This window comes from Spea bombifrons, chromosome 7, assembly GCF_027358695.1.
Source record: "Spea bombifrons isolate aSpeBom1 chromosome 7, aSpeBom1.2.pri, whole genome shotgun sequence".
Taxonomy (NCBI): Eukaryota; Metazoa; Chordata; class Amphibia; order Anura; family Pelobatidae; genus Spea; species Spea bombifrons.
This window is the reverse complement of record NC_071093.1, coordinates 30,125,438-30,152,911: the sequence shown is the minus strand read 5'-3', so window position 1 is coordinate 30,152,911 and position 27,474 is coordinate 30,125,438. Positions and strand designations below refer to the sequence as shown.

At 42.0% G+C, this 27,474-nt stretch overlaps 1 protein-coding gene across 2 annotated transcripts; it reads right to left on the bottom strand.

Moving 5' to 3' along the window:
• Positions 1-3,582: 3,582 nt before the first annotated feature.
• On the bottom strand, positions 3,583-16,282 carry CREB1 (cAMP responsive element binding protein 1). 2 transcript variants are annotated; one of them, XM_053470764.1, is made up of 8 exons: positions 15,939-16,282; positions 7,288-7,409; positions 6,886-7,032; positions 6,639-6,739; positions 6,050-6,192; positions 5,499-5,681; positions 5,230-5,380; positions 3,583-5,074 (listed from the first exon to the last, which is right to left on the bottom strand). In XM_053470764.1, exons 2-8 carry the CDS (start codon positions 7,399-7,401, stop codon positions 4,930-4,932), a joined length of 984 nt encoding a protein of 327 aa, XP_053326739.1. In that variant the 5' UTR covers positions 7,402-7,409; positions 15,939-16,282; the 3' UTR covers positions 3,583-4,929. The 2 variants fall into 2 exon arrangements, with proteins under 2 accessions (XP_053326739.1, XP_053326740.1); XM_053470765.1 differs by lacking the exon at positions 7,288-7,409 and having other exon boundaries at positions 15,939-16,281.
• Between the last annotated feature and the right edge of the window lie 11,192 nt (positions 16,283-27,474).

The following is a 27,474-nucleotide window of genomic DNA, read 5'->3' as shown; positions in this document are numbered from 1 at the left end:
TTTACTTTTCTTAGCTCCTGTTTTGTTTGTTGAAACAATGCTTTTCCAGGTTCCTGGACAAGCTGGCATGATACTTTTGATTCTGCCCCCCAATTATTTTAATCAGCATAGGATCTACTTTCCTGGCCCTGTTATATTAAATATCACAAGCTCACACAATTTGACTGGATGCTCAGTAGATGTGGCTACCTTCAACAAGGGCCTCTCAACATCCATGGACTTGTATCCTTTTGTTTTATAATGGACAGAAGAGCGGCGTACTATTATGTTTGAGTCTCGCTCTTTCTACACTAGATGACCAAAAGTATGTGGGCACCCCTTCCAAATATCGAGTTCAGGTTTTGCAGCCACACCTATTGCTAACAGGTGTATAAAATCATTCACACAGGCAGCCATCTCCATAGACAAACATTGGCTGTAGAATGGGTTGTGCTGAAGAGCTCAGTGACTTAAAACGCAGCACTGTCATCGGATACCATCTTTGTCCTTGTCCACTGTAAGTGGTGTTATTGTGATGTGAAGTGCCACAGAGTTCGGGCTTTTGCCCCCCCCAGAGTTCGGGCTTTAGCCCCCCCCAGAGTTCGGGCTTTAGCTCCTTAGTTCCAGTGATACAAAGACAATTGTATGCTTCCTACTTAGAGGGAACAGTTTGGGGAACAGTGCCCCAGTGTACAAAGCAGTGTCCATAAAGGCACAGTTGTATATGTTTGGTGCAAAGTAACTCGGGTGGCCTGGACTTAACGGCTCTTTACTTAAACCTCAATGTTGCTGAATGCCTCGTCATTGAGGCATTACAGCAACACCGTTTGGATGCAGAAAGTGAATGTAGATCGCTTTCTGCACCTATTTAAATCCATGATGGTCCTGGCACGTCAATTGTCGCTAAGTGGATAAAATAACTTCACATACTTTACATATGTAAAATGATTCAAATGGTGTTTAGATATCACCAGGGCACATGCATGATCTCTAGACAACCCAAAAGCTGATGGGAAAGACAAACCACAGGCAGGCCCTCCCAAGTCCTAAAAGCCCATCCAAAGTTTTCAGCACAAAGACCGACCGCGGGAAGGAAGAGACCGCCCAGAGTCCAGGTAGCTCTCAGGAGACTGCTTAAAGCTCCAAACGCTACATGTTTGTCCCCCCCCCCCAGTGTCAAGAGCATGCAGAGAGCTAGGGATACGGGTCTGCCCATGGACCTAAGAAAACAAAACAAAAAAAGAGGGCGAAGGAATGAAGCTCCTACTTGAAGTATGGCAGAAAATAACTGAGGGGGCAGTTGAGAATGATTTCCTGCCCTACCTGTTGGAAGATGATCTCACTTGTTAGTTCTGCTGAGGATCACAAGTGGAATAGGACTATGATGCCCACATTTTGTAGGGATAAGCCTGGAGGAGCTTTTGTACCCATTTAATGTCTTCTAATAGTTTCTACAATTAAAATTCCCTACTTGATGACAGGGTAAGCTTGCATGAATTTATTTGCATAGCTTAAGACCTTTTAATTTACCCTGCAAACTCATTTCCCTAACTACAGTAACAAACCACGCACCTGTGGCCAGGCAAATCTTTTATTAGGATTTTGAAACGTTACAAATTGGTGCTACATAAATAAGGATTTTTAAACAGCATTGCTAAAAAAAAAGGCTTAATCTAGACGAACAAGTAACTTTTCAAAAGTAGTACCCTGTCACTGGTATCTTTATATGCCATCCACACACTTCCATACCATGTACAGGAAATTCAAAGCCATGATATTTTATACCACTTCTCAGGCAGGAGAATCTGGCTATTAGAGCCATAGGCCAATTCACTGTTAACCCTCTCCAGCGTCTTACAATCAGTTTTCATCTAGACACCAGAAAAAGCAGTGGAATTAAAAGGAATATAAAAGAATTGATTGCATGGGATACTTTGAATTGGACAACTGTTTAAATATGAAATGTTAATATAACAGATTAAAAATACTAAAAGCCAAGTTCTAATTTCTGATGTTTTCATTGAAATTAGTGAAAATATCAGTGAGGCTTTTTCGTACTTGGGGCTAAGCATATAGCAACACACAGCGTTTTAAAATTATAGAAGTTATGCTGACCTGCAAGCTAAATAAAAATCTCACATTTTGAGTTACAGGGGAAAAAAAAAGTTATACATGTACAGAAATGCTGTAGAATACAAAATATATATATAAAAAAGTATTATACATCAGAATTTAAACTGGATCCTTCGTAACATCTCAGGGATGTAAGCCAATCTTAGTCATAAGAATATCTGCAGTTTGCTTTCTGAATAAATAAAAAAAAATGACCTCAAAATAAAAACGGCATCTTAAAATCTTTGCCTAATATAGGCTAGAAAAGGGTCTCCTGCACATTTTCACCCCAGAAGTAATCAATTCCTTAAAATGTGATTTAAAACAAGCGCAGAACCTTAACGGTTGGCTAAAGATTGGGATACCCAGTATACAATAAACACACTTAATCGATAACGCACCCTTCACATCTTTCTTATATAAAAATAAAAAAAATGGGGGAAGAGGGCCAAAAGGTGACATCAGGGGTGCTGTATTTTCCAGTAACTTTACTTACAGTGGAGTGCATTTATCAAATTAGTTTTTTCTGACTTATGTAACCATTTAGTGCTTAAACTACAGTAATACTGTGTGTGATACTAAACATGGCCATCAATGACCTTTAAGAACTTTTTTAATGCAATGAAAAGCTTAAAAATACTTTACTCCCTTTATGCACTTCCTTTCCCTTTATCACATGTAGTGGTTTTGTAATGAACCCAAAGTGAGGAATGGCATCTATATCTAAAAGGAGAGTCTGCTTAATACAAGTTTACTACAGAGAATTGCTCTTCTCACGACTTCATAACATAAGAAATAGGTCACCCTTCTACTCGAGAGCAGCAAGCACCGATTTGCTTCTTTTTAGTTGCCTATATGACATATATACCTGCAAACATAATTGCGCCACCTTTATATGAAATCTTTTCCTTATGGGGCAGGATGAATGAAACCGACCACTCGCAGAGGGAAGTATTAAGATAAAGAAAAGACAAAATACTTTAGTAATGCCTTTCCAGTCACCTGGCATAGAGCTGGATAAATTGGTATTGAGCCTTAATAATCAAACAGGATAAACCAAAACTGTAAAAAAAAAAAAAAAAAAAAAATGGAAGTAAAAAATATATTGCTAATTCATTCGCATTGTTAAAAAGGCTAGAAACACTGTTTTTCCCCAGTTATTTTCTAGTACCAATATTTGGTATATCGATACAGCAAAGGATAAGGACGCTCTTCCGTAGCAGTTTAACGCTCGGCTTCAAACCACTAACATTACCCTCACTGAAAGAATGGCTTCTAATGTGGCAAAGAAACCATAGCAATAGCCTGCACTCTAGCCAATTGTTTTTGATCATTACTTTCTGATGGCCGAGAATTTATTATAAATTTTTATATATAGATATATATATAAAATGTTAGAATAAAAACTGTGTTTATATACAATTACTAACACACACAAGCATGTAGAAATCCTGCACAAACAAAAAAAACTGTTCTGATACACACAGAACATTGTAGTTTTAAAATACAAAATGTATTTCAAATGGTACATGATAATTCTACTTAACATAAAATATTTTTACAAGACAAATCCCAAAACACAAAGCTTCCATTAAAAAGGCTGAAGAAACAAAACAAAAAGTTATCGCTAGCTGAAGTAAACTAATGGCCACATATCCATTGCATGTAGGATACTGCCAAACAGTTTTAACATATGATAAAGTCTACACTGTACATTTTTCACTTTTTTTATGTTGTCAAATTCAGAATTTTGTGGTATAAGGGGGATGGGGTAAGGGATGGGTACATTGTTTTTTCTCCCATAGGTTTGCACATGGATGCCCCCCAAATATTTCCACGCTAGGCTGCTGGTGATCGGGATTTGGGTTTGGTTCATAAAGAATCATTTGCACAGTTTTTTTAAAATCAGCCATAAAGTTCATTGCAAAGTTCAAGCGGTTATATAAACTTTTTTTTTCTTTTTTCCTTTTTTCTTATAAACTTGGATAGACAAGTTCCACGGACCAATATTTAGGAGGATTTGATTGCCCGAGGGTTACGCCAGTTCTCATCCTTTTAGACTTTTCACGAAATTGAAAGTTTAGAACTGCACCTCAGTGTGCTTAGAATGTCTCTCCCTTCTGTAGTAAATCAGCGAATCTGCCGGAAATTGTCAAGTTGTACATGTTGACCATTAATCTTTGCTCTGGATAACAAGCGGGCTGTGAGACTTTGACCTGATAGTCCAAGGGAAAAAGTGAAAACGTTCTAGACCAAAATTTACCTGCTCATACAAGACAAAAAGGTGTAAGATCGTTCGGTTTGCATTGGATGTCCTTTTTGACCAATCCGAATGACTATATGAAAAGACACATTTTCGACATCATCTAAACGTTCTATACAAAAGACTCAAAAATACTGGAGTATAATGGATGAGTGGAATAGGGCAGTTAAAAAGCCTCTGTCTTCACACTACAGTAGATAACTGTACTAAGGGCCATTTAAGATAGGCCTGAAATGCATTATATACAAGCTCAACCTGCACTAACTTGGCTGAACAAATATGGGAAGGAAAACCCATGATAGCTAACAAAAAAAAATATGATTAAAAAAGAAAAAAAGTCTCTTTTTCCATTTTGTAATCCTGAAGACAGAGGGGCAACTCTCTCTGGGGCTTGGAGGCAGGAGTTAGGAGCATTCATAATTTTAATGCAAAAGCATGAATGAAATCCTATAGTTGGTGTGAGGCAGTTTTGCGCAGAGCAGAGACATTGTTTAGAAAATAAAACAAAAATTGTCCAGTTGTGGTTAAACCAGTCTATTTTAGAAAGAGTGGAAAACTCAAGAAGATTTTCCTCCTTAATCAGATTTGTGGCAATAGAGGTCCTTTAGTGCTTTGAGTTCTTCAATCAATGTCTTGTTTTGGTTTTCAAGGACAGCCACCCTGTTCTCTAGACACTTTACATATTCCTTCTTCTTTCTGCGACATTCTCGTGCTGCTTCTCTGTAGGCACAAAACAGTATTCAGTTAAGTGGATATATTCTGCACAATGGCTTAAAAGCAATCAATGGTTATTATGTATGAAATTAAAAAAGTATTTGCTGTAAACAAAACCTGTATAGAGCAATAAATCCTAGCTGGAACGCAGAGCCACATACCTGTTTTTCATAAGCCTCACTTCCCTCTTCCGTGCGGCTTCTTCAGCTGGCTGAGCAGGGAGTGCAGGTGAGGATGCCATAACCACCCCTGGGGCAATCGTGCTTGTGGGTGCTGTGCGAATCTGATAAGTCTGTACATCCCCTGAGGCAGCTGCCAGGGAACCAGAAAGATATTCTTTTAACAGTTACTTTCAGGATATATAGAATTGAAATGAATATGATATGAGCAGCTCCCGTTGGGATTCCTGAACATGCAAACAAATCCTTACCTTGTACAACAACTTGATTGCTGGGAACCAGTATTTGCTGCCCATCTGTGGTTTGCGCATACTGTAAGATTGTGGTTCCAGGTTGTGTTGCCGCTGTATTGGCCATCGTTAAAGTTTGAAGCCCTTGGACACCATCTGTGCCATTGTTTGCAAGCTGTATTGCTCCTCCCTGGGTAATGGCAACTGGATAAAGACAAAAAAGGAAACACTGCTAGTAGAAGCATCTTCAAAGCTCTGCCTTAACCATAGCTTTGGGATATCACATTGAGATGGATAGCCGTGCTTCCGCATTGTTTGTTTCTTTATTATTTTAAAGAGCACTATGCCGAATTACTGCACAGGAGGGGCTTTAATTATTAAGGAATAAAATAGTATGACTTCTTGTTAAAATGGGTAAACTGGTTGAGCAGCTTCTTTGGAGTATATTGAATATCAAATCTAAGTCATTTTACCGAATATTTTCTTACAAGAAGATACTATATGGATTATCTGTAAAGATGTACATTAAAGAAAGCCCCTCCCCCCCCTTAATTTTAAGAACTTGTACGTACTGTACTGGCCACTGCTTGTTTGGTAGATGGGTGTTGGAACAGTCACAGTTGTTATAGCAGGTGCGGATGTCTCCTCCTCGGATTTTTCCTCCTCAATCCTCGGAACACCCGGTGCATCCGAAGACAAGTCGTTTAAAATTTTCCTGGAAAAAACAACGGAGCAAATCAATGTCAAACTTACGAGATTGCAGCGCTGCATAATAAACAAGAATGACTGGTTTCAGAACTATCAACCCTGGACATGCACTAGAACTCTGGCAAATTGTGTACATTCGCTTTCGTTACAAGTAACTTTATTTTGACCGACATTTCAGTCCACTGTTTTTACCATCAACCACTTTTTTACCCACTTTCCCTGCAAATGTCTAGATGACCAGCAGGGAGTACAAAAGGACAACTTAATATGCTGTAGAGAGCAGGGAGATACCGTCAACATGTTAAAAAAAAATGATGATGGTAAGGGCTGGAGAGGATTCTCATTCTCAAGTAGAAACTTGTTAGTTTGTTACATCTTGCAAGACTTCCAGACGACACGCGCCTGGTCAAGCCTGCACAGAATACACCTTTAGGTTCAATCGTTTTTTGTTACCTGTAAGACGGCCGCCTGGACAGGATTTCTCTGCGTTTTTGAGAGTCTGTAACACTGTCTACTGATTCTTGAGAATCTTCACTCTCTGCAATTGTGGAAATCTAAGCAAATTAAACGCAAATAAAAAGATTTAGGCGTAATGCTACAGGCCAATAAAATGATCGTATGTCGTTGTAAAGAGCGGAAGCACTGATAGAAAGAAATTCAGATGCATCAATCCTGAAATATTACATTTGAAGCTACTCACTTGCACCGTCTGTACTTGTGGAGATTGTATGACAGAAGGTTGTGCTGCCTGAATGACTCCATGTACTTGAACGGTCTGTCCATTGGGAAGTTGGACTAATGTCACCGTGGGGGCCGAGGATGTTGCATGTGCAGCTGCCATGGATACCTATACAGAATAGTGGAAGAAAATGAACACAAAATCTTGTTTGCGTGTACAATCCAATGGAAATTTAATGAATGGATTACATTTGCTTTGCGATAAATAGTTACACAGCACATTTTCTCAGCACAACATGTACGATCCAGGCAACTACGAATGCACAGCACTTTAAGAGTTAAAAACCATATACAGCACGATAGAATGAATGGATTTAATTGCATATTACTTAATAAGCAGCAGAAAGCAGTTGACGCTGGATACCTGTGCTAACGTTGCAATCTGTGGCTGGGTCTGTATGGTCATCTGTTGGGCTTCTGCCTCTGTGACAGCTGCATCTCCACTCTGCTGGGTCTCTGCACCAGATTCCATGGTCATTTAGTTACCTACAAATTGCAGTGAATAGGCTTTACCCTTACCCAAGATTTAGGATTTCCACTGCCCTAACTTTCTAGAAGGACTTCTAAACACATGACATAGCTACTTCATTAACTAGATTACTGGAGACACCAATAATGTGCGCGGCAAAGTCTACGTGCCTTATATAAACTGGGCGTTCCTCCAGAAGTACATAGATGCATTTTCACACCTGCCCTGTTCTGAATTATTTCTCTTTCTTCCATTAAAGAAAAACAAACACGTAAACAGGTCGGATGCTTTAGCTGATATAGTTATAGTTTTCCAAACACACATGACGGAGAGAGAATGCTGTATGTTATAGACGGTAGCCGATATCATCACAACACTGAGTATTTAGAAAATGTTGGTTCCTTTTCCTGGGCCAATGAAGAAGAAGGAGACTCTTAATTACACTACAAGGGCAAAGGATTGAATCCCTTGGATGTAGTATGAGGACTTTGCCTAAAGCGGTACACATTTTCCTGGAGCCTTTAGCTGAAGTTGATACATTTTATTGGGTACAATCTAGATACTGGCTTTTGCAACCTCAGAAGTCTATTCTTCAGATAGAAGGCGAGAAATACTCACAGTATAAACAAAAACACTACATGCAAATTAACAAGTATTTTGAGGATCACTTTTTTAATAACAGAACTTAATAGGATTTTCACTGTGTAACAGCAGTTCAAGTATGCTCAAGTGAAGAAGATGGACATGCTTGGGACTGCGATCAGGTGAAACTCCTTTTACTTCCACTACGGATTCTATGGACTCTCAAAGCACGAGAAGAGTGTTCTCAACACTTGAGGCCTTTATTTGATAGATCACTTGCATTTATGCTCCTAGTGCCTCTGCTGAGATTGTGCCTCCAGTTACTCACTTAGACAACTCTCCTATATTGAGAAACTTAAAGTAGAATCTATAGATGGTCAGCTCATCTACAAAAGGACACTTCAGGGTCTGAGGATGTGGGAAGCAGAGTTCGGTTCCCTTCCCCTAAAGCAGAGTTGGTAATACCAAGATGAAATTCATCACGCCGCAAACCGGGCATGAACGGAAATTGTCTCTTTTGGATTAAAAAGGAGTACTTATAGTAAGATGTTTGCGTACCCTCTCCTCATTTTAAGCGGATGACACAAGCAAAGTGTACCTATCCGGAGCTTCAAAGACTCTAAACAAAGAGGTTGGTTCGCTAGAGAGGTTTGGTGGAATGGCCATTTCCAGTGCAGTTCTTCTCCAATAGCAGCTAGAATGGTGCTGTATGAAGCATTTCTTTAAGCCAACAAGATTTCTTGAAAGTTACCTCACTGACTGAACTATACATTATGCAGGGCCTCCTCAGCCAGCCATTCTTGCTCAAAACGGTACCAGAGATGTCCTATGTTATGAATAACACTCAGGGCGTTTTAGAAAGTAAATGGAAAGTGTTAAAAAGGGTTTAACTGAAAGCCCCCAGCAGATCTGCTCATCAAAGTCTGTAGCCTCGTAAACTTGCAGCTGCTTACCCGGATTTATAAAACGGCACACAGAATACCGGAAAGAGGGTCCAAGGAGAGAGGAACATCTATGGGCTGCAGGTTTTAACATCTAACATCTAGGCAAACCTGATTACTGCTAATAGGCAGCCATGTCCGGATGACAGAATCTCTGCTCGTTGTTCCCTAGGGCTGGGTTTAGGAACAAACTATCACCTTTCACGAGTATATTCATTAAAACTACATACAGCATGTGCCTAACAACGAAAGGTGATTGCTGTGGAGATGTTAGATTTAAAACAATGAATAATGAAAGAAACTGACATTCATGGGAAACGTCCGCATTTATTAATAGGGCATCCAGAGCTGGAGATTTGTCTTTCTTGTGACAAGCTGGGCTTTATGTCCATTATACCATTTTAATAAGATCACGATAGCTTTCTACTTACTATTAGCTATATTTTTGTTGTTAGTAGCTTCTCATGCATTCTTTGGGGGAGAGGCCGCATGGGACACTAAACGCTACCTTAGACGGCTGCACTTAGATAAACGTGTACTAATATACTATGCCGGCTGTATCATTAGGCAACAGGTAGAGGAAGAGCCTTCACTAATTATTATTATTATTAATGAATACTTGCAGGACCAGCATTGTAGTTGACCCCCCCCAATCAGTATTGTAGATAATAGCTGGATCCTGAAGATATTTCATCTTTATGAACAATTTAGCAAAACAAACACGAAACACTGTTTTTAAAATGAAAATATTATTAGGGGTAAGTGGATTTTAACATAACATACCAAGGAACACAAATAAAACGGAACGCACACCGATTCTTTACGCATTTTCCATGATATTAGGGCTTAAAAGTAGTTATGTAGAATTGCAGAAGGAAAAAAAATCTATTTATGATTAAAAATGCAGCTATTTAATATTTATTAGCACTGACTCCTTTCCGTCAGGTATTTGTCCATAGAGAGATACAATCAACACGTGACAATCATACCATTCTACAAACATGCTAAAGTTACTATTATTCACTTCAAAATAACTTGGATTTCAAGGGCAATATCCAGAGAAATTAGGGCCTACAAAAGCATTTCGTCTCACACTGAGAGACCGTGTCCGGAACTTATAATTAAAAAGTCAGTTTAAAGCAAGGCTCTGTATACAAAAAAACAGCACATGGCTAATTTAAATTAAGAGTCATCCACATTAAGGTTCACCTAGCGCTGGTAGAAGCCGTATTACACCTGAAAGAAAAGTGCCTGAGAGGATTACGTTGCATGAGAAAATCCTCCCTACAGATTAGCAAACAAGAGACCAAGCTCTTCATCAGCGGCGGGGAAACCATCACCATCTTCAATGCTTTATGTCAGAGATGTCACTGCACAAAAGGCGTCCCTGGACATACACAGGCAGAGATAGCAAGGCATTAAAAAAAAAAGGTCAGGGGAAAGAGGGGTAAACGTTCTCATTTGGACAGACAGAATATAGGAACCTTGTTGCCCTGACCATGCCATTTATAAGCTACACTGTTCATGTAAACGTGTAGTTTACCGAAGCAATCACTTGTACTATGAAACATATTATAAAAAATGAAAGAGTGTTGCTTTTTAACTTGTCCGGTAACCGTCAACTGATATGAATCAGGCAGGAGTACAAGGAGATAAAAGCCTGGTGGCCAATATGGGCCATGACTACCAGCATGAATAAAGGGGGACAATGCCGACACGGGATGAGGTTTCTTACAAGACACTATGTTATAGGGGTAAAGGCTTCAATATTTTGTTTTAAAATATATATTACCAGCAAATGTTGCACATGTGTGATACACAATCGTGCTCTTAATATAAAAAGGCAAGTGTGTCATTTTCACAATGAACATTTGTAAGCCTCCAATTTACAAAGATAACAACCACGGCTACCCCTCTCATGCCAACACGGGCAGACATCATCTATTAATCACAATGACGATTCGGAATGTGATTTCTGAATAAGTAACTTGGATGTAACCTCTAGCAGATGTAAGAATTATTAAAATGCCAGAACACTGGGCAAGACGATGTATCTGTCAAGTAACTGAATGCAGCGATGCGTTTCCAGCCCAATAACTGGAGCTCTAGACATAACATCACTACTGCCGCACCACGCATACGATCATCTGAAAGCGGAACTCCCACTGCTTTTATTTTCATACTACGAGCTCTTAATAACGGGCTAAAAGAGGAAATGACAATATGTTGTAATGAACCATGTAACAGCAGTATTGTTTTTGTATGTATTTAGAGCTTTTATCTTGGCCCATTCTGTGATATATTAACTCCTTATCATTTGGTCTTTAAAAAATGGAAGGCCTCAGTCTTAATCATCTACGGGGACCTCCGTCTAATTAAGGACTAGAATGAGAAAATTACCACTAAAAGCAGGACTTCATCAACAATGTAGCAATCAGGTCAATGTAGTATTTACGTTTTTAACGTACCAAAATATAGCTGGACTGCCTGCCATAGTGCCAGAAAACGTAAAAAAAATAAAATAAAATCCATTGCACCGTATTGTTTTTTGATTATGTTGAACCAGGGAGAAAATAAAATATGTGCTATTTAGCCGGGGAGCACATCTCATGTGGTAGGTCCCATTCTATTGGGTTCACCAACCGAGGGCACATTAGAGCGCTGTAATTCCATAAAAATAAAAACCTATGTAGAATTTAGGAAGACCAACTCAATGAGATCAATAACACAATATAAAAGGAATAAAAAAAGCATAGGTGCCCGTGACAAAGCTTTAAAAGCATGACCGCTAAGCTCCTGGACACAATCAGATAAGTTTTGTCTTCTCCCTGAACTTTACTCAATTTGGCAGCAACGTAGTCCGTTATCAAGAAAACACATGTCTTTGGGCAATTGTGGAAAGTGTTCTGTTTGATTAGTAAAACCTTTGTGACCGATGTAAACGAGATAAATGGCCGGAACTTCCTTCCTGTGCCAAATTTGCAGCCTCTTCCTTTGTTAGTAAACATGGACGGGGCAGCTCCTGGGGACCCACTTACCCCATATCAGGCACAAAAGGTTTACGCGATAACCTAGAGCACCAAGCATTTTAAATCGGGCCCCAGCTTCACAGTTAACCCCCTTGGAGTATTCCTCATTTTGGTTTTTAAATGAAGTTAAATGTATTTAATTAGTACTTTTTGCCCCAAGAAGCATAAAACGGCTCAATGTAAAACATAACTTTTTCCAAACTGACATGCGATTTCCCAGTAAAACTTGATATATTTGCACCCTTTGCTTAAACGCCACAAAAGCTCTGCTGCATTAGTGAACACTGCATGTCAAAGCCAACATGGCTCATCAGCTAAGACAATAGTCCCACATTTAATTATGTTGTGGGGATTCCTTTCAGTGCCAAGTGCCAGGAAACTAGTCAGGAACGAGGCCTAGCGCTCAATCCAATAAGGTGCTAAGAAATATGGCCACGGGCAGCAGGTTCTATAATAATCGCATTAGTAACGACTGCTTAAGTTTTGATTTTTAGGGGGCAGGCATGTTTCAAAGTGTTAAATAGGTTATGCAAGTCTAACGGTACAAGCGCCATTTAATTTTATTTATTCTATGTTGTAAAAGTGGCAAATACTGCAAGGTAGTGTATTCCCATAGGCGTGAGAAGTGGCAGATGCAGCAGACATCACTTAGAGGAGTTCTGCATCAAGTTGGGATCTCTGCTCAACAAAAACTCCAGGAGCCAGGTCTCCCGTAGAAATAATCCCCAATTGGAGCTTTCTATATGATACTATGGATGCCCCTCTTTCTTGGCACCTCCACGCCATCCCAGCATTCAGAGTGGGCTATTATACCTGCTACCCAATGTCATGTACTCCGTTCCATTGTACAATACCCCCAAATTGGCCAAAGAACTTGAGGCAACTGGTAATTTGGAGAGTCTGAGGGACTTGTAAAGGCAGAAAGCTACTTCATGCCAGCCTCTCTTCTTTTTTGGAAAACAAGTGCAAATCTGAAGCTCCAAACGATGCTGTTCTCTGCTTCTAATCAGAACTCGCCTATACATGTTCACCATCTAATGCTCAATATTCTTATTTTAACTGTTAGTGACTTCACACTAACGAGAAATGAATAAAAAATAAGGTGTCTATTCAACGAAGCTTAAGAAAGCCAAGATAAACATTCTCAAGAATTTCCCCTTTGAGAGAATGCACTAAAATCTTTCACCTTGGCCAAAACAGACAAGGTGTCCCCAGATACCTTTGAACTGCCCTCACCACAGCTCTATTGAGTTCCCCTCAACTAACCCCCAACATAAAGACCCAACCTACAAAAACCTCAACTTCTGGCAACTGCAAGCTCCATGTTATAAGGTTTGGCACAGCTGGACTAAACCAACAATGATAAAAGCTTGATATGGATAACAAAGTCCTAAACATTTTAGAACTACTTTCTATAAGAAAAAGTAAATATCACATTGAGCTGGGTAATATTGGCCAATTAGTTTTATTTTTTTTGGTGTGTTAATGCAAATAGAGGGTGCCAAAATCGTATGAGTGTATAGTGTGTATACATACACATGTTTAATCAATAAGAAACTAAAACGAGATGACACGTGGTGACTGCTATATTACATCATATTCTCTCTTGAAGAGCCTTCTTATTCTTCATAAAGGGAGCATGCACTGAAGCAAGCAGGATCATTTCCACTTCTTGAAACGATACTAAAACGGCCTACTGCCCGGCCCTGCCGCCAAAACACCGATTTTGGAAACACTTTGCTTACCACACTTTTATGGATTTTTTTTTAGATGTATACCATTTGTACAATTACAGATTTATCACAGCCCCTTATAGATTACTTGCTTATATGAGTAAATGTTAATGGTCTTCTTTAAAGAACAACTGGAACACAGAGGCATTTTATATGTATATATTTAAAAGGCTTTACACAATAATTATTAGGATGCTTCATCCTTAGAGAGAGAGAGGGAATGTGACTGGAACAGTTACATACATAACGGGATTAAACAAAGTAGGAAAATAAACCAGGCAGACTAGATGGGCCGAGCAGTTATCTGCTGACAAGGTCGGTTTCTATATACACAGCAACATTTTTGCATTTTAAAATTGTGTGAGAGATTATATATATATATATATATATATATATATATATATATATATATATGAAATACAAGATATGTTCACCTAAATGGAGGGATATTGTATTGATATTTAACACTTAGGCAGACTAGGTAGGAATCTGTTAAACAAAAGGGGCTCTGGTGCTACACCTACAACCAGGAGAGATTGCACATTTAATGTTTTAAGAAGAAACCCACCCGCCTGAGATCTGCAGCCCTGTAACGCACAGAGCGTGCTTGTTACAAATTTACAACCGTTGCAAAAAAAAAAAAATCCAAGCAGCGCTCGTGGCTTATTAGGAATTTGTGGAACACGGCTAAAGTATGCAGGCGTAACAAGGAAATGTCATAAGCTTTGATCTACAAATACATATCTCCCGCCTAAAAGGAAGTGAGAATAAAACACAGATACAAAAATAAAACTCAAACATCTTTCCGTTGAACTTTATTTCACACATCACGAAGAAAAAAATAAAAAAATATATATATATAAAGCAGCTCCACACCATCGTTTCACATCCTAGTAGTAAAGAATAGTGACTCAATGTTTCAAATGTGTGTGAAAATGACCTGCAACACTTTGATCCAGGAGAAAAGCTACACCTGTGTTAGCTAATATATATATATATATTTTTAGCTGTTATTTCCTTAAGATGATTTACCTAGATCATCATTTTTAGGAATATGAAGTATGCTCAGCCATACATACTGGGGCAACCGATACGGTAAATCTGTGTTAATGTATACATGCCATGAGTGGCTTCAAACTATTTTCCACCAAAAGGCATGAAAATAATTGTCACGACTAAGCAAGCAAAGAGTCAATGGTGTAAAGGGAATTGTAAACACAATAGTGCTCACCGGCATCGACATGAGATTTCATATATGTATAAACTAAGATGTGAACATCCATAGATAATGTCAGATATGCCTGGTATGTGTATAATATACTAAGAATAAATAGATTACCAGCAAAAGATTGAGGCTAATCCTGCTTTTAAATCTCTGATGTCATCTAACAAAAGAAAAAAAAAAAAAGCAGGCGCACTTGAACCTCACTTTGATAATCTGGACCCAAGAACTAACACTCATTTTACCCAAATAGACAGAGGATCAAAATAATTCAGAAGGCAGTCTGCATAAATAGTGTAGCACACGTGTATACGAAAAGATGACATTTACAAAACAAGACAAAAATAAAAGTCTTGAGAAAAAAAAAAAAAAGCCAGATCTCTAACTAAAAAAAAGTAATTTTTGCCGTAGACTATATACAGACAGGGGCGTAAAGATGCTGTGGAATATATTATATTTACACATATATATGTATACACATACATATATTCAATCACTGTACTTGATGAAATGTTTACAGGGAAATAAATCGCATTGGATCTTAAGAAATTGGAAAAATTATTTAAAGGGAAAAAAAAAGCCAGAAAAGGGGAGTTTTAAAAATACAAATTTCAAACTGGCGGTTCAGTCGCGACAGCTGGCGGTTCCTGTCGCGACATAGAGAGCGCGCCTATCTCTCTCCCCCCGGTGATCCCCTGTGTCTGCCTGGCTGCACACCCCCGGCTCAGGAGCCGCCGCCGCCGGCTGCCTCCTCTCGGCCGCCATTATCCTTTGTTTCGCGGTTGTTTTATTCCCCTGTCTTGCTCGGCCTCCCCGGAGCCGCAGAGCCTCCATGACGAGACCACGAGTAAACGTAGAAAAAAAAAAACAAATGTGTACGAGAGGGGGGAAAAAAATAAATGAGGCACCGGGTACAAGGCGGATGATGGACCCCGAGCCCCCCTGTGTGTGCCTGCCAGTGTCTGAGGAGAGCCCCGGTGCTGCGGCCTGCTCCATGTCTCTCCTCCATGCCTCTCCCTCTCCTCCTCCTTCCTCTTACCGGGTTACACTGCCTCTCCTCCGTCACTGCTTTCGTTCGCGGCTGGGATCTCGCTGGGCTTTTTTTATTCTCTTCCCCACCACGTAACACACCGCGTCAAACTACACCTCCGCCGCGTCACTGCTGCTGCTGCTGTTCTCTCCTCTCCCTCTCCTTCCTCTTGTTGTTTTTTTTTTTCTTTTTTTTTTTTCTCAGGCTCAGGCCCGGGCGCGGCGTAGAGCGGCGGGCTCTCCTCACACAGGACAGTGACTGGGCCTCAGCAGACTGACCAGCCAACAGCGAGAGAGGAGGGCGGGACCACAGCGAGACAGGGGAACATTGCAATTGCGCAAGCGTGAGAAGGGACAAGGCCCGTTTACGGAAATAAACGAATGTTCACGAAGGCAGAGAGTTCGGATCTAGCTCGATGGGTTGACGGAAATGCACGAGCGCTTCCGATGAGAATAAAAACACTACGTTGTTTGACAAGAGACTGTTGAGTTGTTAGGCGGGGGAGACATTGTGGGAGTGGTATCAAAAAAGCTGCTGCAAGCAGTATGCAAATTACTGTAGTCTGCCTAAAATCCATTAAAAAGTATACATGGGTATACCAACAGGACTGCCCCTAGTGGGGTGCAAGGCCCAGGGCATATTGACTTTTGTGGGGTCTCACATTGGCAACAACATCATGGAACCAGAGTGCAATTTTTATCATGCAATAGTACATATTATTTAATAAATCTGGTATAAATAGTTTGCCCTACTAAACATTTACCCAGTTGTAAGTCCCTAGGCTCATCCCTGACTCTGCAACTCCATACGCTGATGCACACACACACTCATTCCAGCACCATACACTAAGCATACACACACTCTATATGTTGACATATACACTGCCACCAGGGCCGCCCCTACCATGGAGCAGAGTGGGGCAATTGCTCCAGGTGGCACTTTTGAAGGGGCGCCACTTTGCCACCACAAGCCCTTTTTTTTTTTTAAAGCAGAAGAGAGGGGCACAGCTCTCTCTCCCCTGCGAGCCCTCTAGCTCGGTCTCGGTGCCGGCTTGGCGCCCCTCTCTCTCCTCTGCGAGCCCTCTAGCTCGATCTCGGTGTCGGCTTGTAATTCTGAGCGCCGGAAGATGACGTCATTTCTGGCGCTCAGCATTACAATCCAGCACTGAGTCCGAGCAGGGAGACACGCCGCAGGACTGCTGAAATGTAAGTACAAGGGGGGGGGGGGTAGATAATAGGGAGTGAGGGAGAGTAAGGGTAGATAAGGTAGATAATAGGGAGGGAGAGGAAGAGTAGATAATGGGGGGGGCGGCAGAGGAAGGGTAGATCATGAGGGGGGTGGGTGGCATTTTAAACTTCGCCCCAGGCGGCATTGTCAAACACCATATAGTAACATATGCACATGCTAACAGGTTCACTCATTCACACACGTGCTAACACCATACACACACTAACAACATACATGTAATGTATACACACTCTCAGTCCTTGCGCTACACATACATACATACATACACAAACACACTCTCCTCATAGCTCTCCCTCTCACAGCTTTCCTTCTACCTCAGCTGTCCCTGCCTCACAGCGCTCATTCTCTCTCATCTCTACCCCTTTGTTATTCTTCCATATATGTCAACAAAAATGGACAGCACTAAAAATATATACATATGTGTGTGTGAAGAAACAATAATATAATAAGTAAAAAATACAAACACTGAATTAAGAAAAATATATAAAATTATAATAAATATAAGGAGATAATAAAAAGACAAACAACATATATGTTAGATATATTCAAGTAGAAAAACCCTTGCATACATATACATGCCACAAAAAATGTATATCACTCCAGGAAATGTTTCCAGATATAAAGAGTGAATATATACTTAAAAAAACAAGAAAATACATTAGAAAATAAAAATGTATGTACCTTTATACAAACACACTATCTGTACAATAGTGTACCGGGCCAGGAAAACTCAAAAGAACTGAGGTGCTTCTGAGGCTTGAAGAAGGGCTATCCGAAACGCACCTCGGTTCTTTTTGTGTTTTCCTAGCCGGGAACACTGTTGGTTTCTGTTGACATTTCTGTTTTCTTTCCTTTAGTGTCCAGGTTATATTTCGCTGATAAAAGCGTTTGTATGGTGTTAGCCCTTGAGAAAACAGGAGAAAAGTATAGTTAAAATTATACCATTTATTGGCTGAGAGTTTAATTGCAAGCTTTCGAGACCAAGTTGTTAGGTCCTTTCTTCAGGTATTAATGAAGCTAACACATAATTTTCTAAATACAAAAGCACAATTTACACAAACTTTAAATAAACACAGAGGTAGGGGGGATTTGCTCAGCAGTAAATTAGGTGGACTAACAGAGATCTGATAGACAGATATGGTTCAGTCAGAGCATCTTTGGTCAGTTTGCTCCCTGGTTAGAGGGGCCATAAAACCATTTGACAGATGCCAGATCCATGAAGGTGTCAAATGTTCACTGGAATAAGTTGTTTGTAGTTAATTTGATGTTGGTGAGAGGATTAATGGTTTGTAATGTTATAAGGGTAGATGAATTCTCTGTCTTTCTGTTTTTTATGCTGGACGCTTTACTGAAGGATATGCTTCTTTTTTCACTATTTTGATATGAATTTATACATGTTTTTCCCCAAGGGGTTCGTATAATTAATTTTTAAATCTTCACTTTGTCACTTTGTAGAGCTGTACACTTTTTCTTTATTATTCTTCCATATATGCTATTTTTGTAATCTAACACGCCACAAGCTATGCAAAGCTGGAGTTGTGGCCTACCATGTGAGCATGCACCGACATCGCGGCTTGGAGCCTCAGGACCTAATAGATCCCCCTGTAAGGGCCGCTCTAAGTCAGGCCCCATTCAGGCAGCGGAACTGCTCCTCTCTGGCTCTCTTGCCTTGCTTCAGTTTCCTTGCCTTGCCTCAGTTCCCATGTTTTGCTGTAATCCGTTACTGCATTTCCATATGATCTGTCCTGAACCTCTGATTTCTTGATTCCAGTCCTGCTCTTGGCTTCAGCTTATGTTTCCTTTATAAATTGTGCCTCACTCGTTATGTTTGTCTAGTCTGCAGTCTCAGTTATGGTTTGATCTCTGTTCTGTGTTTAGATTTCATGTTTATTGTAATTCTGTAGGCAGGGTTTAGCGTTAGGACCCACCGAGTACTCTGGCGTAGTGGTGGGCTAAGCATACTATGGCCATATGATGTGACGGAATCTCCAATTGTTATCTCATAGTCCTAGGCTAGTTCTGTATCCATGTGTGTCTGTATTTTGTGTACCTTTGCCCTCCTACCCTGAATCATCTGAGGATTTCGGTTCCTCTCTCCTCTCCCCATGTCCCAGTTAAGATGTCCTATCCTTGCTTAAAGGAGAAGCGTCCAAGGATTCCGGCTCCTCACTCCATCCCCTGTGTTCCTTGCCTTGTTCCCTGTCCTTTGTTGTGTCCTGTACATGTATGTCTTGTTTGGCTATGTTTCTTGCTTGGTCTCCCTGTCCCTTGCTTACTCTGCCCCCCTTGCTTGCTATGTTTCCGCTATATACTCTGCTTAGCTTCCATACTCCCAGCCTGCAGCATCCTGCACATGATTCTACTGCTATGTCTCATGCCTGCTCCAGGGTGCCTACAGGATATCTCCAAGTTCTGGTTAACATCAGCTGCTAAGTCAGGGCACTGGTATGTGGCTGCACAACCCTAGATGCCCACCCGGGAGAGTGCAGTCGCCCTGCACCAGGCCCTGTCCTACTCCGCTACTGCACAATAACTCCTGAACACCATCATTGGGCACTCTGGGTCATTACAGTCGTCTTTATGGACCAAGTTCGTGACACCCCCTTACACGACACCCCCTTATATGATGACCTATTCTGGTCTCTATGGAAGGTCCGGGGCTTGGCAGGTGAGCGGATGTTTGAGACCAGTTCCCAGGAAGGCTCCTCAGGTCTGTAACCTTTCCAGTGGATGAAGTATTTGAGACGCCCTCTGTGAATGTGGAAATCCAAGATCCCCACTTTGTGTTTGTTAGCACCCTGGATGTCGAGAGGCAGAGGAGGTGGTTGATGTCTACTGGTGACGTGATACATATTTGTTTCAGAAGCTACAAGTGGAAGGTCGGATGCGCCAAGAGTCAGGCAATCGTAGACAAGTGGCCATGGGACTGACCAGAACAGTGATTTCAAAAGGACTCGTTACGCTTTCTGTCTTGGCGTTAGACTGCAGGTGGAATGCTGAACGTTTGTCATGGTTACCCCCTGGGTACACATGGGGGTATGTTTGGGTTTGGGAGGGGGGCACTGAAGGATTCCTGGGAAGAGTCCTTGCCTGCCTGCCTAGTCCCCTCTTACGTCTAAGTCACCCTGTGCTCATTGGGGGACACAGGGTAACCGGAAAACCCTAACCAGACTCCCATGAACTAGCCGGGTATGGGGGCTCTATATAATACAACCTTCAAAAATACAAATCTGTAATGCACATTGTTTTTGGATTGAAATCCAGGAGTAACGTAAAAGAAAATACATAAAGAAAAAAAAATAGTGTAATATGTCAAAGTAGAGAAACCCCGACTGCATAATATTGCACTCACAAGAACAGGTAATTTTTTTAGTCTTGTGCATTCATATTCGGCCGAACATGAAAACGAACACGAAGGGCGCGTTTTTGTTGTTCAGCCCAAATACCGAAGAAACGAACATGGCGGCAGCAAAACATACACAAAAACGTATACACACAACACGAAGAATCTCCGCCTTCGTTAATCTACTAATCTCCTAGGTGCCTTCCCTATCTAGCCTACCTTATCTATGAAGCATTGCAGGGGTTAACGGGAGTGGAAATCTGTAGGTTCGCGCAAGGAGTTAAAGATCTGTGCAAGCGACTCCAATTGGTTGATGCTAGAGGAGACCCCTGCCGGCGACCAATAGAGTCGCTCTTATGGACCTTTAACTCCTGACGGTGAAACTCCGCCTGGGGAGACCATTGGTCTCCCCGCTCCAGGAGTTGAAGGTCCGTACGAGCCACCAATAGAGTCGCTCGTACAGACCTTTAACTCCTGATGGCGGAACATGGCTTGGGGAGACCATTGGTGGCTCGTACGGACCATTAACTCCTGGAGCGGGGAGACCAATGTTCTCCCCTGGCGACTCTATTGGTCGCCAGCAGGGGGCTCGCCTGCCATCCACCAATAAAATGCAAATCTCCCCAGGCCATGTTCCACATCAAGAGTTAAAGGTCTATGCGAGCGACTCTATTGGTGGATCGAATGGACCTTTAACTCCTGGAGCAGGGAGACCAGTGGCCTCCCCAGGCCGAGTTTCGGCACCAGGATTTTAAAAGTCTGTACGAGCGACTCTATTGGTCGCCAGCAGGGGGCTCGTCTGCCATCAATCAATGAAATGCAATTGCACTTCATTGCTGGCGACCAATAGAGCTCCTCGTATGAACCTTTAAAATCCTGGCGCCAAAGCTGCTATGTAGTGCGTACCACGTTAACCCCGTATTAACCCCTTCTAAAAAAACGTCAAAAAACGAAAGAAAAAAAACGAACACGAATAACACAAATATTTGCCCGAACCGAACACAGGAACAGGCGAATATTTGTGGAATACGAAGATTTTTTTACCCACGAATACAAACACGCAGAGTTGGCCGGCGCCCGAGTCTAATTTTTTTGCGCTTTGAGTGCAAAATGCTCCAACAATTCCAAGGTAAGTAATCTTAAAATAATGAATGATGTTCAGCTGATCTGAAAAATTATGTTAGCAATCACTTTTTTCATAACACTTGGAGGTGGTTACGGAGAGGTAGCTCATTTGGGAACCCTGGTTTTATTACCAATTTTAGGACCGGGGTTTAGCCAGCCATGACTATTCCCAGGGATGTTATCGACGCTGTTGCTCAGGGTACCGACATCGGATTAAGTGGCTTTTTGGAACATAACAGTGTCACCACTCCCTTGGGATCATCCCGAAATGACTTTTGTCAGGTGGGCATTGCTGGCCATAGAGTTGTATGGAGTAGAGCCCTGCGCGGGACTGCTTTTTTAATCCCGCTCCTGCCCGCTGATTTTTTGCCCAATCCCGTCCGCTCCCGCAATGTGGGTGTTCCACTCCCTCCACATTTGTGGTCAATCCCGCCTGCTCCCACCACATGGACCCGCTTCACAATGCAGTCTTCTAGTATGGAGGTTCCGGGCTGTCTGGCAGTTGATGGGATTATACCCCTGATCCAATTATGTTGTCTGTATAAATATCTGTGCTGGCGTGTGGTGGGAAAGGAGTGATGGCAGGGGGGTGTGTCCTGCGGTCCAATGACGCAGAAGGACAGACCAGGGGTGGGATAAGCGGTGACAGATGACCATGAACTATGAATATAGGAGAAGGAGGGCTGGGGGAGGAGTCATGCTTTGGCGGGCTATTTAAACTTCCCGCAATGATCCATCACTGCTTGATTGTCCCTTCCATATCTCCTTGCTGGATACTTGTTTTTTGGATTCTATGGACTTTGACCTTGACTTGCTTAACAGACTTTGCTGGTTCTCTCTACCCCAGACTACGGATTTTTGTACGGTACTATTCTTACCTTTTATTATTGCACAGTGGAATAAAACCTTTGCTGTTACACTATTCCCTGGTTTTGCATCTGCTACTTTACCTGGTGTCTCTCTGCGCTGTGCTCCAACCCTTACACACCTGACAGCCACTTTATCCGGAGAAGCATTCTGGAGGACGGTGAGCTGGAGAGGCAGGTCACCTGGGACCCGGATCTTCGGAGGAATACAATGCGGAGAGCGGACGATTACAAGTGGGAAGCTCCATTTTGAGACTTTGAGAGGCCAATTCCAGAAGAAACATGCCTGGAATGGAGAGCCATGTACAGCTGCTGAGGCAAGATCCTGCCCACCCCATAAAAGCACTTCAGGGAGCTGGTTAAGCTGCGGCTTCGCTTGCTGAGATGGCAGCCAACTGAAGAGGAAGTAGCCACTGTGAAGCAGCTGGTGACAAAGGAACTTAAACTCAGGGACCTATACCAAGCATTGTATTGGTCTGCAGGCCAGCAGGAATCAAGGTCAGAAAGCCACTATTCTCCAGAAGGTGAGGACTTCAGCAGCCCTGGCTTGGATTGGGAGGCTTTTCAAGAGGAAGATTTTGGTAGCTCTGAAAGCTATATATTATGAGACCTGTAGAGAGACCTTGTGGAAATGCTGCCGCTTTCCCAGGATCTGACCCTGGCAGCGACTTGGAAGGGCTGATCTACAGGGAATGGTTTATGGAGATGGACTATGGAGATCTGCTGGAAGTCGGCGGAGTCGGCCGATCCCTTATTCCCAGCTGAAGCGCTGACAACAGGGCAGAGCACCGCTTGCCCCAGCCCTGCACCTCCATCGGCTGCAGGGATCCAGGGAAATCTCCCCAGTGGCAGCTCACTAGTGAAGCAAAGGAACTGGTCCTCCCTCACCAGTGGCAGATAGGAGCAGGGGAAGCCATTATCCTTCCCCAGCAGCAGGTCAGACCATAAGATCCTCTATCCTAACTGAAGCGATGGAAACAGGGCAAAGCACCACTAGCCTCTGCCCCGCACTTGCCAAGGCTCCCCAGCGGCAGATAGGAACAGAGGAACCTGTCCTCCATCTAGAGCGGCAGTGGGAGCAACCAGGAGATGTGACAGCTGGCCCATCTCTCCAGCGGAAGACCACAATTCCGGGAGCGGAGGAACCTGTCCTGTCAATTACAACACCAGTTCTCTGTAATCTACCCAAGTTTGGTATGGAGCAGGAAGAAGAGAGACATATATATATGGCTTAAAATTGTCTCCAGGTTGAGAACTAAACAGAAGCGAAACAGCAATTTTGACAACAATGAGAAGGTGACCTCCCCTGCTGACCACTTTATAACCAGATTGTGGAGTCGGAGCCAAGGTAGGCTCAGGATCAGCAGAAAGAGCAGTGACTAGACCAGGTTGAAATGGATAGTCTCTTGGTGGTCAGTGCCAAGGTTCAGAGTGAGGAGGATGGTTTCAGAAGTTACAGGCCGGAAAATATTGGGCTCCTATCTACTAAATGCACCATCAAAGGATGTGTCTTGGGTTGAGTTTGCAGAGCACGGGCCAAGGAAATATCCATGAAGTTGTCACTGTCACCTAATTCAATGATGTGTTCTCGGTGCCCTTGTTACTTGCCCACTATAGAGAGACAGGAAAGGAGAGGTGAGTGACAGGAGATGTTGGCTTACCATGAGCATGAGCCGACTACATGGCTTGCACCACCACAATACATGCATAGGTTGGCTCTCCATCTGCAAGGTTTCTCTTCTTCCATGAGCCATGCCAATTTGCATGGTTTCCTCAACAGATGGTGATAGCGATGTTGTCGCCCGAGGAATAGGGAGAGCCATTCGTGAAGAAGGTCTGGCAGGAGCGGTACGCGCCATTAGACGCTCCCTAAGCCTTTGGTCGATATGGGTGACCAGGTGTGTCATGCTCTGCAAAGTTTTGGGTGCCTCCACATGAGTCCGTTGTGGATTCTGATAACCCCAACCGAAATTGGTGAAGCAGAGCCGGCTCATTCCAACAACTATTACCCTCCAGAACACAGTGATACAGTATATTCTTCCACTCGGTTATGCCCTTGTTTGAGAAAGCTGGCTTCAGCAGTTCATACAGGACATCCATGGCATGACAGAAGGAGGTTTAGGAGTTTAGGAGATGGTGGGCCCAGGACAACGGCCCATCGGCCAGCAATGATATGGTGGTGTGCACTTCAGAAGCATAGGTCCTGGGCTTCAGCAGGAAAAAGGAGTTCACAGGATGTGATGAAAGATCGGAATTGGCTGGAGTGCCACTTGATGGTCCCTAATGCTTTGTCCTGTTGGGTCAGGCATTGAATAGCACCTACAGGCTCCATTGTGGCATGTGTGTTTCCGCTAGGGCATGACTTGTAGCATAAGGCAGGAACATAGGGCCTTGGGGCTTGATAGACAGCAAGAAGATGCAGCACACTTGAAGTCGAACTGCCCAGAGGTCGGAGCAGACAGCACTGAGGTAAAAAAAACAAGCCAAGGTCATGGGACAGGGGACAACCAGCATTGTTGAGAAGCGAGCCAAAGTCAGAAGCCAGGAGGTCAAGCTGGGTCAAACAAGGTCAAACCAGCCACGCAAGCTAGAGTAGGGATGAATGGTGCCTGTACCAAGACACCACAGCTTGGACACACAAGCACTGACTGAAGCAAGAGCAGGGATTATATAGCAGGGGACAGAGTATGAATCCCCACCTCCCATGGGTGTCCCTACCTCCCTGTAGAGGGCTCAGTGCTGAACTAGCAGCCCTGGCATTGAGGTCACACCACCTGCTGGCAGAAGACGAGTCACCATGCGATGTGAAATTTATATTTGATACATTAGTAGCTTATAAAACACATATAAGGTCGCCTTCAGGTCCCGAGGCCCATTCCCGAATGGAGCAGGGGTTTCCCATGATGGGAGCGTACGCTTGTGTGTGTTTTTTTTTGTGTGGCATTAGAACAATGGGTTGTGAATCCAAGCCTTTAGAAAGTGTTCCTGCAGCAAAACCTCTGTCTTGTACATTCTTAACCAGTTTTATACATATCTACAACCATGTAGCCAATTACTATCTATTTCCAATTTCCAGCAAAAACATTTGAAAAGTTACATTCGGAGACAATGTAAGTGTGTTTGCTTTCAACTATGAATTTGCTTGAATTGTGTTTTCTTATGAGAAAATAGGTTCCACATACCTCAATTAATATAAATATCCATAAATAGATATTTCTGTTCCATGGATTTGAGTAAATCGATAGATTGGTTAATATTTTATTTGGCATGATTCAATTTATATGAATATATCAATACACTGAACTAGTGGTTGCATTATTTTACACCTGCAATACTGCTATATTAACCCCTTATAGCTTATTTTATTTTTGTACCCTTTGTGACAACATTTCTGCGATGCTTGTGCTGTAATTTTCTTCTCACTCATTTAGTGTAGACTATTTGTCTTAAGTTTAGAAATACCCAATGTTTTAATGTATTTTTGCTTTTTTGCAAGTTAGAGGGCAATAAGTACACGCAGCATATTGCTATTACAAACCATTTTTGTCAAAACTGGTCATTCTGTCCTCATGTGTCATTTGGGACATTTTGAAACTGGTCAGTTCAGTTTACCCATCAAACCATATATTTTTGAAAATTAGACACCCCAGGGTATTTTGAATGCTAGTATTCTACCACCAGCCTTTGTCATACTTTGTGGTAGTAATTTTTTTGTGTTTTTTCCCCCACACACATTTTACTTCAGGTATGAATATACAGCTCCTGGTATATATCACTTCCAAACAACACCCCAATATGTGTTCAGCAACATCTCATCAGAACAGCAATACCACCCATGCCATGTTTGAATAAAGATACAACATATTAAGTATCAAATTACTGAAAACAAAGTAATTTAAAACACAGAAATGAAAATTATTTTCACAGTAGATAATAAAAAGTGGAGATAAAAGTATAGCTGTCCTAGAAACATTTAAAGCTAAAAATGTAGGAGGGAAGGCAAAGTGTTTAAGCTGCATGGATCATTAAAGTAAGTGTGTGTATGTATATATTTATAAGCGTGGCAGTGTGTGTATGCATAACTGCATGGAGTTAGAGTGAGTGTGTGTTTATGCATATACACTATATGTATTGGGACACACCTCCTAATTATTGAATTCAGGTGTGCCATAGTTGTATAAAATCAAGCACATAGCCATGCAGTCTGCATTTACAAACATTTGTGAAAAAAATGTCATTCTGAAGAGCTCAGTGATCATCCAATCAGATGATCTCTCACACTCTTTCCCTGTACTCAGAATAGAGTGACATCACACCAATTTCCTGCATACTAGATCAGTCAGCAAGAAGGGAGAGAGACACAGAGGCAAACGGTTTAGAACTAAGATAGCACAGGCAAGCTGTTTGGGGACAAAGATAGCACAGGCAAGCTGCTTGGGGACAAAGACGACTCAGGCAAGCTGGGGACAAAGATGGCACTGACAAACTGGTTGCAAAGGTAAAGTCGGGGGTTGGGGGCACAATTTTTGCAGGGTCCTGTGGTTTCTAGTTACATCCCTTTTGTAAAATAAATAAACTTTCTACCAATTTTCTGATACAAATTGTTTGAATGATACAAAACACCATTGGCTTGTTAAAAGTCCTCATAAGAGATAGCATTTGTAATCAACTAATTTATGAGTACCTGAGAGAGGGCAAGGGGCTAATGGGGCCACTTTACCTGCTGCCCAGGCCAGACGGCACCAGCCCTTCCTTGCCTTAAAGCATCAATTGTGTCTATCGATTGGATTATTATTGTATTTGAAAGGTATGTTGTGGGAAGTTCTATTGTTCAGAAATTAAAAGTTGTTTGGTACCAAAAAGTTAAGTTTAGGTGCATGGTCAATTGAGTGTCACATGACAGGTGCGCTTACAAAGTGTTACAATGCCTACAGTTTGATATTGAGAGAGAACGTCAGCGAGT

What these genes read in the sequence shown, in the direction of transcription:
- CREB1 (XM_053470764.1), bottom strand. Translation starts at nt 7,401, where the DNA reads ATGACCATGGAATCTGGTGCAGAGACCCAGCAGAGTGGAGATGCAGCT. An exon ending in CACAAGTACAGACGGTGCAA is followed by an intron (nt 6,740 to 6,885) that starts GTGAGTAGCTTC and finishes TAATTTGCTTAG; the next exon opens with ATTTCCACAATTGCAGAGAG. An exon ending in GTGAGGCTTATGAAAAACAG is followed by an intron (nt 5,075 to 5,229) that starts GTATGTGGCTCT and finishes TTGTGCCTACAG; the next exon opens with AGAAGCAGCACGAGAATGTC.